Consider the following 14,095-nt stretch of genomic DNA (forward strand, 5'->3'; position numbering starts at 1 on the left):
TGTTAGCCAGACTAGTCTCAAACTGTTGACCTTAGGCAATCCACCTGCCTCTGCCTCCCAAAGTGCTAGGATTACAGGCATGAACCGCAGCACCCGTCCTTATGCCGGAAATTGACTGAGTTCATTAAAGTAACCTTGAATAGCCCTGAGGAGTTTAGACTTTGCGAATGAACAGTGAGAATGTTTTTTAGCCATATGTTTGAATTTTTTAAAAAATTCTCATTCTTACTGTCATCTTAGCTTTTTAAAAAAATACAGTTAGCATGGATTACTTAGAAGAGAGTCTGTTAAAAATAAGTAAAAACAGACCGGGCGTGGCGGCTCACGCCTGTAATCCCAGCACCTTGGGAGGCCGAGGTGGGTGGATCACAAGGTCAGGAGATCGAGACCATCCTGGCTAACAACATGGTGAAACCCCGTCTCTACTAAAAATACAAAAAATTAGCCAGGCGTGGCGGTGTGCACCTGTTGTCCCAGCTGCTGGGGAGGCTGAGGCAGGAGAATGACGTGAACCCGGGAGGCGGAGCTTGCAGTGAGCCAAGATTGCGCCACTGCACTCCAGCCTGGGCGACAGTGAGACTCCATCTCAAAAAAAAAGAAATAAAAATTTTTTTAAAAAAATTAAAAACAGAAGGTGATTGGCATTTAAATGTAACAGAAAGCTAGCTGTTATTTTGTGGAATGAATTTCTGTTAAACACTTTAGAAATTTCATTGACACTTGCCTTATTTATTGTTGTATCTATTGCTCTACCACTTCCCAAATTAAAGATGAGGCTGCTCTGAAGATTCAGTAATTAGGATGGACAGTCAGTTACTAATTTTCTTAGATATTCTATCTAGGCAAAACAGCATTTTAATAAAATATCTTTATTTCTTACAGATTCCTGACATACAAACAACTGACTTGTAACTGACTTATAACTGACTTGTAATACACTGCTACTATATCAAACCGACAATGAATTGGAATGAAAAACCAAAGAGTGCTACATTACCACCACTGTATCCTAAAAGCCAGCCACCTTTTTTGCATCAGTCTTTGATAAACCAAATTACCGCAACACCTCAAAGTTCTTTCAGCTATCCTGGAAGTAATCAAGAAGCATGCATGTATCCCAGTAATTCAAATCCAATTTCACAGCCACTGCTGAATATCCAAAATTATCCTCAAGAAATCTCTGTTTCTGATATGCATAACGGGACAGTTGTGGCCTCACACACTTCAGTAGAAAGAATAACATATGCAAATGTTAACGGACCCAAACAACTAACTCACAATTTGCAGATGTCGTCAGGAGTTACACAAAATGTATGGTTGAACTCACCAATGAGGAATCCTGTGCATTCTCATATAGGGGCAACTGTATCTCATCAAACTGATTTTGGAACTAATGCACCCAATATGCCTGCACTACAGAGTCAACTGGTAACATCAGATACCTATTCTATGCAAATGCAAATGATCCCTTCTAATCCTACACGACTTCCTGTAGCTTACCAAGGAAATCAGGGACTAAACCAGTCTTTTTCAGAGCAACAGGTTGATTGGACACAACAGTGTATATCTAAGGGACTGACTTATCCAGATTACAGACCACCTCCAAAGCTGTACCGTTACTCACCACAAAGCTTTTTACAAGATTCTACCATTCAAAAACAAAACTTTATGCCACGTACATCATTACAAGTTAAAAACAGTCAGCTTCCAAATTCTGTACTAACTTTACCATCAAAGCAGACTGCAGCTGTACCATCACAGCAGTATGCCACGCAAACTGACAAAAGACCTCCTCCTCCTCCTTACAACTGTAGGTACATAAGCCAGCCTTTGCAAAGTACTCAGCATGTTACTAAACACTTGTCTATGGAAGTTCCTCAGAGTCGAGAAATGCTCTCATCTGAAATAAGGACCAGCTTTCAACAGCAGTGGCAAAACCCTAATGAAAATGTCAGCACAATTGGAAATTTCACTAACTTGAAAGTAAATACCAGCAGCAAACAACCTGTTAATGATCCCATTAGATCTTCTGTGGATGGTATTGAGACTCTTGCTCAAACTAATGAAGAGAAAATAACGGATTCTTGTAATCCAACTTCAAATCAAGTACTGGACACAAATGTCACAAAAGAAAAGCTAGTAAGGGATATTAAAACATTAGTAGAAATAAAACAGAAGTTTTCAGAACTTGCAAGGAAAATTAAAATCAATAAAGATCTTTTGATGGCAGCAGGTTGTATTAAAATGACTAATACTTCTTACAGTAAACCAGCTCAGAATTCTCAATTGTCTCTAAAACAAACTACCAAAATCCAGTCTGGACCCCAGGTAACTCCAGTAATGCCAGAGAATGCAGAGAGACAACCACCAACAGTAGTGGAATCTACAGAAACAAATAAGACTCAATGTATGATGAATTCTGACATTCAGGAAGTCAATTGCAGAAGGTTTAACCAAGTTGATTCTGTTTTACCAAATCCTGTCTATACTGAAAAGCGGCCAATGCCAGACCCGTCTCATGATGTGAAAGTTCTCACTTCGAAGACATCAACTGTTGAGATGACCCAGGCAGTATTGAATACTCGGCTTTCATCAGAAAATGTTACCAAAGTTGAGCAGAATTCACCAGCAGTTTGTGAAACAATTTCTGTTCCTAAGTCCATATCCACTGAGGAATATAAATCAAAAATTCAAAATGAAAATATGCTACTTCTCGCTTTGCTTTCACAGGCACATAAGACTCAGAAGACAGTATTAAAAGATGCTAATCAAACTATTCAGGATTCTAAACTAGACAGTTGTGAAATGAATCCAAATACCCAAATGACTGGTAACCAACTGAATTTGAAGACCATGGAAACTCCAAGTACTTCTAATGTAAGTGGCAAGGTTTTGGACAACTCTTTTTGCAGTGGACAAGAATTCTCAACAAAAGGAATGCCTGCTAAAAGTGACAGCTGTTCCATGGAAGTGCTAGCAACCTGTCTTTCCCTGTGGAAAAAGCAACCTTCAGAAACTACAAAAGAAAAGCAGTGTGATAAACTCAGAACAAATACAACAGTAGTTGGAATTTCAAAACCTACTAACATCCACGTTAAGAGTCCTTGTTCGGTTGTGGGAAATTCAAATTCTCAGAATAAAATAAGTAATCCCTCACAGCAGACAGCTTTATCGATGGTAGTGCACAATTATGAGTCTTCAGGTATAAATATAACAAAGGGAACAGAACTTCAGATTGCTGTAGTGTCACCGTTAGTTCTGTCAGAGGTCAAAACATTGTCTGTCAAAGGAATAACACCTGCAGCATTACCTGAAACAGTGTATCCCGTTATTAAAGAAGGTAGTGTCTGTAGTCTACAAAATCAATTGGCAGAAAACGCAAAGGCAGCTGCTGCTTTGAAAGTCGACGTTAGTGGACCAGTAGCAAGTACAGCAACATCAACCAAGATTTTTCCACTAACTCAGAAGGAAAAGCAGAATGAGTCAACAAATGGTAATTCAGAAGTTACACCTAATGTCAATCAAGGGAAGCATAACAAATTAGAGTCAGCTATCCATTCTATGAACGATCAGCAGACCTCACAGGAATCAAGGAATAGTACTGTTGTGAGTAGTGATATATTACAGATTGACAATATTTGTTCTCTGGTTGAAGGTGATACCTCTTACAATTCCCAAATAGCAAAGATATTCAGCTCTCTTCCTTTGAAAATGGTTGAGCCACAGAAACCTTCTGTACCCAATCAGCAAGGGAATGGCAGCAGAGAACCAGAAAAACAATTAGATAATACAGCTGAAAATAAAGACTTTGGTTTTCAAAAAGATAAACCTGTACAGTGCACAGATGTTTCACATAAAATATGTGATCAGTCAAAGTTAGAGCCACCCTTAGAGTCATCTTGTAACGATCTTGAAACAAACAGAGGAATTCTAGAGAAAAGTAGTGTGGAGCATGCCACTGAAAAAAGCACAGCTAATGATACATGCTCGTTGGCTGCTATTCAGGAGGATATTTACCCTCCGGAAATAGATGCATCCAGCAATTATACTCCCCAAGATCCTGCAAGAAATGAAATTCACAATGATAAGGCACCTATCTTATACCTACACGACCAGCTGTCAGAACTTTTAAAAGAGTTTCCTTATGGCATTGAGGCTGTGAATACACGTGAAAGGTCTGTGGGCCAGCAGACTGCATACCAGACCTCAGAAGATCAAACTGCTGATAAAACCAGTTCTGACTCCAAAGACCCAGCAGATCAAATACAAATTACAGTATTAAGCTCAGAGCAAATGAAAGAAATATTTCCTGAACAGGATGATCAACCCTGTGTAGTAGACGACTTGACAGAACCTCAGAAAGATGAGCCCATCACAGAAGTAGTTACCCAGGCACCTGCAGGAGGAGAAAGTCGTGATTCTGTGGTACTGGACTCAGAGAAAGACGATATCCACTGTTGTGCGTTGGGATGGCTCTCCATGGTTTACGAAGGAGTACCCCAGTGTCAGTGTAATTCCATCAAGAACTCAACTTCAGAGGAAGAGAAACAAAAAGAGCAGTGTTCTTTGGAGACCAACAGTTGTAAACAAGGAGAGAGAACCTCTGATAGAGATGTCACTGTTGTTCAATTTAAGAGCCTTGTAAATAATCCAGAGACTCCTCCAACTTCTCCAGATGGGAAAAGTCATTTTCCTGAACTACAAGACAACAATAGAAAAGAGACATCCAAAACAAAACATAAAAGCTTGCCAAGGACGGAACAAGAATTAACTGCTGGTGAGTTTTCATCTAAATGTGATAAACTAGATCCCTTGCAAAATCACAAAAGAAAAAAACTGAGGTTTCACGAGGTAACCTTTCACTCTAGTAATAAAATGACAGCATCTTATGAACAAGCTTCTCAAGAAACCCGACAGAAGAAACATATAACACAGAACTCACGTCCATTAAAAGCAAAAACAACTTTTTTGCCAAATAAAGATCTATATAAGAAGCATAGTTCTTTGGGACAGTCGTCATCACCAGAAAAGATAAAATTGAAATTCAAATCAGTTAGCTTCAAACAAAAACGGAAGTTAGACCAAGGGAATGTATTAGATACGGAAGTAAAGAAGAAGAAACATGATAAACAAGAACAGAAAGGAAGTGTGGGAGCTACATTCAAATTAGGTGACTCTTTGTCAAACCCAAACGAAAGAGCCATTGTTAAAGAAAAGATAGTATCAAATACTAAGTCTGTAGACACGAAAGCGAGTTCATCTAAATTTGGTAGAATTCTAACTCCTAAGGAGTATTTACAAAGGCAGAAGCATAAAGAAGCTATGAGTAATAAAGCATCGAAGAAAATCTGTTTGAAAAATGTACCATGTGATTCCGAACATATGAGACCAAGTAAACTTGCTGTGCAGGTCGGAAGTTGTGGGAAATCAAATGAGAAACACAGCAGCGGTGTACAGACCTCTAAAGAATCATTAAATGGCTTGACAAGCCATGGTAAAAACCTCACAATCCACCATTCTCAGGAGTCTAAAACATACAACATTCTAAGAAATGTTAAAGAAAAAGTTAGTGGGAAGCAGCCTGACAAAATATGGATTGATAAGACTAAATTAGACAAGAAATTAACCAATATAAGCAATGAAGCTCAATTCAGCCAAATGCCTCCCCAAGTAAAAGATCAAAATAAATTATATCTGAATAGAGTTGCGTTTAAATGCACGGAACGTGAGAGCATTTGTCTCACCAAATTAGAAAGTTCACCCAGGAAGCTTCATAAAGATAAAGAGAAGAGACAGGAAAATAAACATAAGACCCCTTTACCTGTGAGAGGTGACACAGAAAAATCAAACATGCTGGAGTTTAAATTATGTCCAGATATCTTACTAAAGAGTACAAACTCTGTGGAGGAACGGAAGGATGTAAAGCCTCATCCCAGGAAGGAGCAAGCCACTGTGCAAGGTCCAGTATGATTTTCTTGGTGGTGTCTACAACATTGTAAAGAGTCGTAGGTCAATATTTGGGCTAGCACCTCTCATGCTGTCTGGGCTGCTGGGAAAGACTTCAATGTGTTATGCCGCTACCTAGTATTTGTTTAGCCTGGTAAACCGGTGTTTCATTGGGCAATATTTGTTTTATGTTTATTGCCACCTTACTGTAAATTGTAGAAAATTGGTAGTCATGACAAGCTATATGAAACTTGCCAGATAGAAATATTTCAGTTAGTGCCAAGAAGGCTGTACTGTGAAAAACATTCCACATTCCTTGTGGGCATGTCAGAAAAGTGTCAAGTAGCTGATAATGTTAAGAGTCTTGGTTTTGTAAATTCTCCTTTGGACTTGTAATTTGAAAGCCCTGTGAACCTGAAATTTTCTTCTGAATGTTAGAGGATAAATAATGATTAATACTGAAGTCTTTTTGTTATTTGGAAATGGGTCAACTAATTGTCCTCTTTGAAACAGTTGATGACTGCGTTATCACTATAGTTAAAATGGTAACATCTAGGCTACTCATAAGATAGAAGAACCATGAAAGCAGTATTGTCCAGTGTTCGAATTTTTTTAAAATCTGTAAAGCCAAGCTGGCAGTTACGAATATTAGGTAGCTTAATGGTAGACTTCTCAACGTAGTGCAGGAAGGAAGGAGAAAATTGGTAACTAGTTATTTGTGGTACTAAGGGAACATTTAGAAGTAGTGGATATTATATATAAAGCATTGTGCTGAGAAACTCAGATTGGGAAATTGAAGGATTTGAATGGAAACTGGAGCCTTTGCTCTGCTTTTCTGACTATATTTTTGGGGTTCATAAAACAGTAGCATAAACAGGATACATTTTCCTGGAAAAGGAGATAGGGATATATTCATTTGTAAAAAAAATTGGTGATTTCAGTAGGTCCTTTCATTTGGATCCTTAGAACTTGAGTTGTGGATATAATCGGAACATTGGAAGTGGGTCGGGGCAGTGTAACTTTCTATCTCGTGTCCTTTAATATCTTGAGATGTATTAACCTGTTCAGCCCATGTGAGGGGAACATAATTACATAGTAAAGATAAACTCATTTTTAATTTTGAGATAAGCATTTCAAATAGGAGAAATCATTTTTCCAGTCCTTTATTTTGGGTTGTGTTATATATGGTTGTATCTAGTGCCTTCCAAAATCTATTTTCAGCTTACATGATTTTCCTTTGTTTTAGTACTAAAGGAGATGATTAGCAATATCTAGAGTTCTGAAAATGAATATTTAAATAGTTTCAGGAATAAAAAGTACAAAAGAAGACTGGTTAAAATGTGTTGCTACAAAGAAAGGAACACAGAAAGACAGCCAAGAGAAAGGTAAAGTCATCATCTTTTTAAATCTTGATTCTACTTATCTCCCTATGTGATATATGGAAGTTGGATTATAGTTATGATACGATTGTAAAGTATGATTTTATCCATTTTTTTTTGTTCAGTCATTCAGTGTTTGTGTTTGAGTGGTAGGAGGACACTTTTTTGTGTTGTCATGCTGTGGAATGAAAAGCTGAGATTTATTTTCTTTTAACAGGAAAATAATTCTTATTACAATGAGTTAGCTAAGAGGTTTGCATATTTTACCTGTTAACAGGACCAAACAGCAAATACTTTAGGTTTTCTGGGTCATAAGGTGTCTGCCCTGACTCTGTTGTTTCAAGGAAATAGCTGCAGATAATATGTAGATGAGTTTCAGCTGTGTTCTGATTAACTATTTATTTATTTATTTATTTATTTATTTATTTATTTATTTATTATTTTGAGACAGAGTCTCCCTCTGTCACCCAGGCTGGAGTGCAGTGGCGTGATCTTGGTTCACTGCACCCAGATTCAAGCGATTCTCCTCCCTCAGCTTCCCAAGTAGCTGGGACTGCAGGTGCATACCACCATGCCCAGCTAATTTTTGTATTTTTAATAGAGGTGGGGTTTCACCACGTTGGCCAGGCTGGTCTCAGCCTGACATCAGGTAGTCCACCTGCCTCGGCCTCCCAAAGTGCTGGGATTACAAACATGAGCCACCGTGCCTGGCCTCTAATTAAACTTTATCTACCAAAATAGGCAGCAGGCTTGACTTAGTTTGCCAGACCCTGGATTCAATTATTTACATGTTAATTTGATTTATCGTCAATACAATTTAGGCAAGGGTATTTCCATTTTATAGATGAGAGGTTACATCATCTGACTTAAGTTTCATTGCTAGTTACTGAATAGGGACTTGAATCTGGTCCCCTCTCTTCAAAGTCCATTAATTGTGGGTGAGGTATAGTCAGCCCTCCACATCTGTGTGTTCTATATCTGTGGATTCAAACAATTGTGGATCAAAAATATTTGGGAAAAAAAATTAATACAACCATAAAAATAGATACTTAAAAAGCAATACAGTATAACAACTGTAGAGACTGCGTTTCTTTTACTGTGTTGGCCAGGCTGGTCTCAAACTCCTGAACTCGGTAATCCACCCACCTCAGCCTCCCAAAATGCTGGGATTACAGGCATGAGCCTCTGCGTCCAGTTGAGTATATGATTTAATTAGTACCTTGTTTTTAGGGTTTGACTTTGAGAACTAAAAGCTAGAGCTCAAGAGTTTTGTCTTAGTTTTGGTTCATTACACAGGCAAAGAGGAGGCCAGGCGTGGTGGCTCACGCCTGTAATCCCAGCACTTTTGGGAGGCCGAGGCAGGCGAATCATGAGGTTAGGAGATCGAGACCATCCTGGCTAACATAGTAAAACCCCATCTCTACTAAAAATACAAAAATCCAGCCTAGCGTGGTGGCAGGTGCCTGCAGTCCCAGTTATTTGGGAGGCTGAGGCAAGAGCATGGCGTGAACCCAGCAGGCGGAGCTTGCAGTGAGCCGAAATGTCGCCACTGCACTCCAGCCTGGGCGACAGAGCGAGACTCCGTCTCAAAAAAATAGGCAAAGAGAGGTTCAGAGCCTCAGAAATGGAGAGCAGCAGAATCTCACCAAGAGAAACAATAAGCAGCAGCACATTTTATAAAAGGAATTGCCAAAGGTTGTGAAGAGAGCTTCAAACAGATACACAGAAGCAGGCATGTAAAAGTTGAGTAGAGGCTGGGCAAGGTGGCTCATGCCTGTAATCCCAGCACTTTGAGAGGCTGAGGCAGGCAGATCGCATGAGGTCGGGAGTTCGGACACACCTGTAATCCCAGCTATTCAGGAGGCTGAGACAGGAGAATCACTTGAACCCGGGAGGCAGAGGTTCCAGTGAGCTAAGATCGCACCACTGCACTCCATCCTGGGCGACAGAGCGAAACTCCATCTCAAAAAAAAAAAGTCAGCATGGAAACATGCATATGGGAAAAAACTTGCATCAACGAAGAAATGCACTCTTAATCAGGACAGGACAAATAACTAAAGAGGAGGGAATGAAGAGCAGTGAGAGGCCTGAGAGTGGGAAACAATACCCCTCTCGGGTTGGAAGACAGAAAGCCAAAAATGAGAAAGATACAAATGGGCACGAAGATTGGAGTAAGAAAAAAGCTTGGAAACAGGAGAGGCATGATTATTATCTCAAAGAGAAAGCGAGAGGCATGTTTGGAATCTGAAGCTGAAAACACTCAAAAGACAGATACACAGATTGACCAGAGATGCTCAGAGATAAGCATGAGTTGAATGACATGTGCAGACAGCACAGCAGGATGAGCAATGCATGGTGAATGTAAGGCTGAAATACTCAAAATCATGATGAAAAGAAAATACAAGCCAAGTCACGAGTACACTAAGGCAAGGCTGGGTGAGACAATCCAGGAGACAAGTCATATAGCTCTGTCATAGCATGACAAGACACAAATAGGTGAGACCTAAGGGAGAAGAAAAAAATCTCAGGTGCTGCTACATGGGCATTTTTATTTACTTATTTATTTTTTATTTTTTAGATAGAGTCTCGCTGTGTCGCCTAGGCTGGAGTGCAGTGGTGCAATCTCAGCTCACTGCAACCTCCGGTTCCTGGGTTCAGGTGATTCTCCTGCCTCGGCCTCAGCCTCCTGAGTAGCGTGAACCACCACACCTGGCTGATTTTTGTATTTTTAGTAGAGACAGAGTTTCACATGTTGTTGGGGCCGATCTTGAACTCCAACTTCAGGTGATCCACCGGCCTCGGCCTGCCAAAGTGCTGGGATTACAGGCATAAGCCACTGCGCCTGGCCTCATGGGCATTTTTAAAATGTGTATTAGGGATGAAGGAAGCTGGTTCTGGAGAAGGGATCTCTGGGAAATAGTGAATTATACACCTTAGACGAAGAGGCTGGAGAACAGTGAACCAACTATGAACTGAGAAAAATGCCACGAACTCCCAAACTGCTATAAAGAAACATACATCTGACCTGGTGTGGGGCCCATGGGGGTCATCCCAGCACTTGGGAAGCCAAGGCCGGAGGATGACTTGAGCCCAGGAGTTTGAGACCAGCTTGGGCAACATCAGGAGTCCCCGTCTCTCCAAATAACTTTTTTAAAAATTAGCCTGGTGTAGTGGTGTGCACCTGTGGTCCCATCTGCTTGGCAGACTGAAGAAGGAGGATCACCGGAGTCCAGGAGTTGAAACTGCAATAAGCTCTGATGCAGCACTGCACTACAGCCTGGGCAACAGAGGCAAGACACTGTCTCAAAAAAAAAAAAAAAAAAACCCCACAGGAGAAACAGATGTCTAAATTCGGTAGCAAAGGTTGCAGCAGACTTGAAGTCCTAAGTTAGAGTAAAGAGATAAAGAGGAAATGACAAGAATTTCTTGGAAAGCAACTTAAGAGACCCATCTTGGGCCTCTAATGTTACTAGTGTTACTAATTCTGAAAGAAAACAAACAAGAAAGTGGAAGACTTTGCAGCAGTTGTAAAGAACTAACAGGACAGAATATTCCACTCACACAGATAGAAAAAGACAAAACAGGACCCCATTATTCAGAAGGAAATAGCTGCAGCAGGAATGAAATGTACAGATAGTCCCTGACTTACAGTGATTTGACTTAGGATTTCTTGACTATGATGGTATGAAAGTGATACACATTCAGGAGAAAGTGTATTTCGCATACCCATACAGCAATTCTGGTTTTCATTTTCGCTATTCATTATTAATTTTCATTTCACTATAGTATTAAATAAATCACGGGACATTGAACTTTTTTTTTTTTTTTTTTTTTTTTTTTTTTTTTTTTTTTTTTTTTTTCAAAATGGGCTTTGTGTTAGATTTTGCCCAATTGTAGGCTGATATAAGTGGTCTGAGTGTGTTTATGGTAGGCTAGGCTATGATATTCAGTAGGTTACATGCATTACGTATATTTTCAGCTTTTTTTGTTTTGTTTTGTTTTGTTTGTTTTTTGAGACAGTCTCGCTGTGTCGCCCAGGCTGGAGTGCAGTGTTGTGATATCGGCTCACTGCAACCTCTGCCCAGCTAATTTTTGTATTTTTAGAAAAAAAGGGTTTTGCAATATTGGCCAGGCTAGTCTCGAACTGGCTTCATGTGATCTGCCTTCCTTGGCCTCCCAGAGTCCTGGGATTAGAGGCATGAACCACCACATCCAGCCTCAACATATTTTCAATAGATGTGATGGGTCATTATGAAAAAAGGACACTGAAGCTAATGTAACATTGAAATGATCTAAAGAAACAGGAAACTATAGACATGTTTTAGAATATCTAATGCATGGTGAGACCAAAATATGAAACCTATCCTTTTCATGTACTGTTTGGGACTGACTCGTATTTGTACTCTTTGTATTGCTAGTTTAGATAGCCATTTAAAAAGTCACATTCATATTAATGATTCATATTAATGATATGCAATGATACATTTTATTGAGCCAAGAGTAAGGTAGAACAGAATAGCCCAGGGCAATGAAGATGGGGCAAGGAGGTAGGAGTAGAAAACAGCCCTCAAAAGAAAGACGAGATGTCATGTATATGTAACTTACAATTCTGTAGGTGAAGAGCTGTGGTACTTTTGCTTAACTCCTTGCCTTAATTTTTTATCCCACCAATATGTATTTTCCTTCTGAATTTTGATTATATATTGATCACAGCTAACATTAAGAGAAATAAAGTAAGTAAAATTTTTATTTCCCTTAGATAATGTTAATTCAAGACTCGCAAAGAGAAGCTTCAGTGCAGATGGATTTGAGATGCTACAAAACCCAGTAAGAGATTCGAAAGAAATGTTTCAAACCTACAGACAGATGTACCTGGAGAAGAGAAGCAGAAGCCTTGGTAGCAGTCCTGTGAAATAATTATAAGATGTGGTTTTGTAATTGTCACTGAGAAATTTCCTTTTCTGTTCAAAATATTTTGCTAATGAGAAATGCCATGATAAAGATTTCTCAGAGTTTGGTTCCCATTTTCTTTGTATTTCATTGAAAGTGCTTAATTGAAAAGGCTTGAGAACTTTGGGTAGCCATGTGTAAGAAATGGATGGTATTCACCAAGGAAACCATAAGGTATTTGAATTTCTATTTTATTGAGCCAGGTTTACCATTATTTTAAAAGGAGTGCTTATACAAATCAATTTGAAATTCTACCCATCCTGAGGGAGGACTGTTCCTCAGTTAAGGACTTGTTTATTTAAATGGGACTGTAAATATGTTTTGGTTTTTAAGCTATATTAGCAAAACTTATTTTTCAAAAATACCCACTGTGATGTGAATGTCAAAATATATTCTTAAGTGTTTTATAACTAATTGTAAACTGTTTTTCGGAAGTCTTATTTTATACTTGTGAAACTGAACACAATTTTGGGACAACGTTTAAACATTACTTTTCATACTTGAAATAAACATTTATTTTTTAAAAAACTAATTTGAAACCCTCACAGCTCAGTTTCTTTTTAGTTTCCTACCTTTAAAAGGACGCATTTTGGAAAGTGCTTTCAAAAGCTGAAATGCGAGGTGGCTCACGCCTGTAATCCCAGCACTTTAGGAGGCCGAGGCAGGCGGATCACAAGGTCAGGAGATCCAGACCATCCTGGCTAACACAGTGAAACCCCGTCTCTACTGAAAATACAAAAAATTAGTCGGGCGTGGTGGCAGGCGCCTGTAGTCCCCGCTATTCAGGAGGCTGAGGCAGAAGAATGGCATGAACCTGGGAGGCAGAACTTGCGGTGAGCCAAAATTGCACCACCACACTCCAGCCTGGGCGACAGAATGAGACTCCTCAAAAAAAAAAAAAAAAAAAAAAGCTTAAATGCCACAGCAGCTGTGACAGTATATATTTTTAGATTGCATTCACGTGAGAACACAAAAAATTTACTAGGTTCAGGAAATTTCAAGAAAGTGTGGAAGGCAAGATACAACTATTTAACTGTTTCTAGTTTTACTTTATCTACTAGAAAAGGGTCGGAGTTTTTCTTTTGAGACAGGGTCTCACTCTGTTGTCAATGCTGGAGTACTGTGGTGTGATCACGGTTTACTGCAATCACTGCTCCTGGGTTTAAACAATCTTCCCACCTCTGCCTCCTGAGTAGCTGGGACTACAGTGTGCTAACATACCTGGCTAATTTTTTTAAAAAAATTATTTAATTTGCTAATTTTTGTATTCTTCCAGTTTTAGTGTGTATGCTGCCAAAGTGAGCACATAATTTTGTTTTTGGTTTTTTTGTTGTTGTTGTTTGTTAATCTTTGGGATTTTTTAATGTTTTTTTGTTTCTTTGTTTTTCGAGATCGAGTCTCGCCCTATTGCCCAGGTTGGAGTGCAATGGCGTGATCTTGGCTAACTGCACCCTCCGCCTCCCAGGTTCAAGTGATTCTCATGCCTCAGCCTCCAGAGTAGCTGGGATTACAGGTGCCTGCCACCATGCCCAGCTAATTTTTGTATTTTTAGTAGAGGTGGGGTTTCACCAGGTTGGCCAGGCTGGTCTCGAGCTCCTGACCTCAGGTGATCCGCCCGCCTCAGCCTCCCAAGTGCTGGGATTACAGGCCTGAGCCAGCATTCCCTGCCTGTTTGTTTTTTTGAGACAGAGTCTCGCTCTGTTGCCCAGGCTGGAGTGCAGTGACGCCATCTTGGCTCATTGCAACCTCCAGGGATTCTCCTGCCTAGTAGCTGGGATCACAGGCGCCCACCACCACGCCCAGCTAATTTTTGTATTTTT

General features: G+C 39.7%; 1 protein-coding gene across 9 annotated transcripts in view; it reads left to right on the forward strand.

Annotated features, from left to right (window-relative positions):
* The window catches only part of RESF1 (retroelement silencing factor 1), a 33,644-nt gene extending 20,837 nt beyond the window's left edge, over nt 1-12,807 (forward strand). For 7 of the 9 annotated variants that reach the window (XM_021922163.2, XM_003906182.4, XM_009180484.3 and 4 more), the window contains 3 exons: nt 883-5,959; nt 7,248-7,331; nt 12,085-12,807. In XM_021922163.2, the coding sequence (XP_021777855.2) occupies nt 961-5,959; nt 7,248-7,331; nt 12,085-12,242 (5,241 nt within the window). In that variant the 5' untranslated portion in view covers nt 883-960 and the 3' untranslated portion in view covers nt 12,243-12,807. Of the gene's footprint in view, nt 1-882; nt 5,960-7,192; nt 7,332-12,084 lie in introns of all 9 variants that reach the window. The other 2 variants (XR_002515600.2, XM_021922166.2) reach the window with 2 other exon arrangements.
* The last annotated feature ends 1,288 nt before the right edge of the window (nt 12,808-14,095 follow it).

This window comes from Papio anubis, chromosome 9, assembly GCF_008728515.1.
Source record: "Papio anubis isolate 15944 chromosome 9, Panubis1.0, whole genome shotgun sequence".
NCBI classification, from domain to species: Eukaryota; Metazoa; Chordata; class Mammalia; order Primates; family Cercopithecidae; genus Papio; species Papio anubis.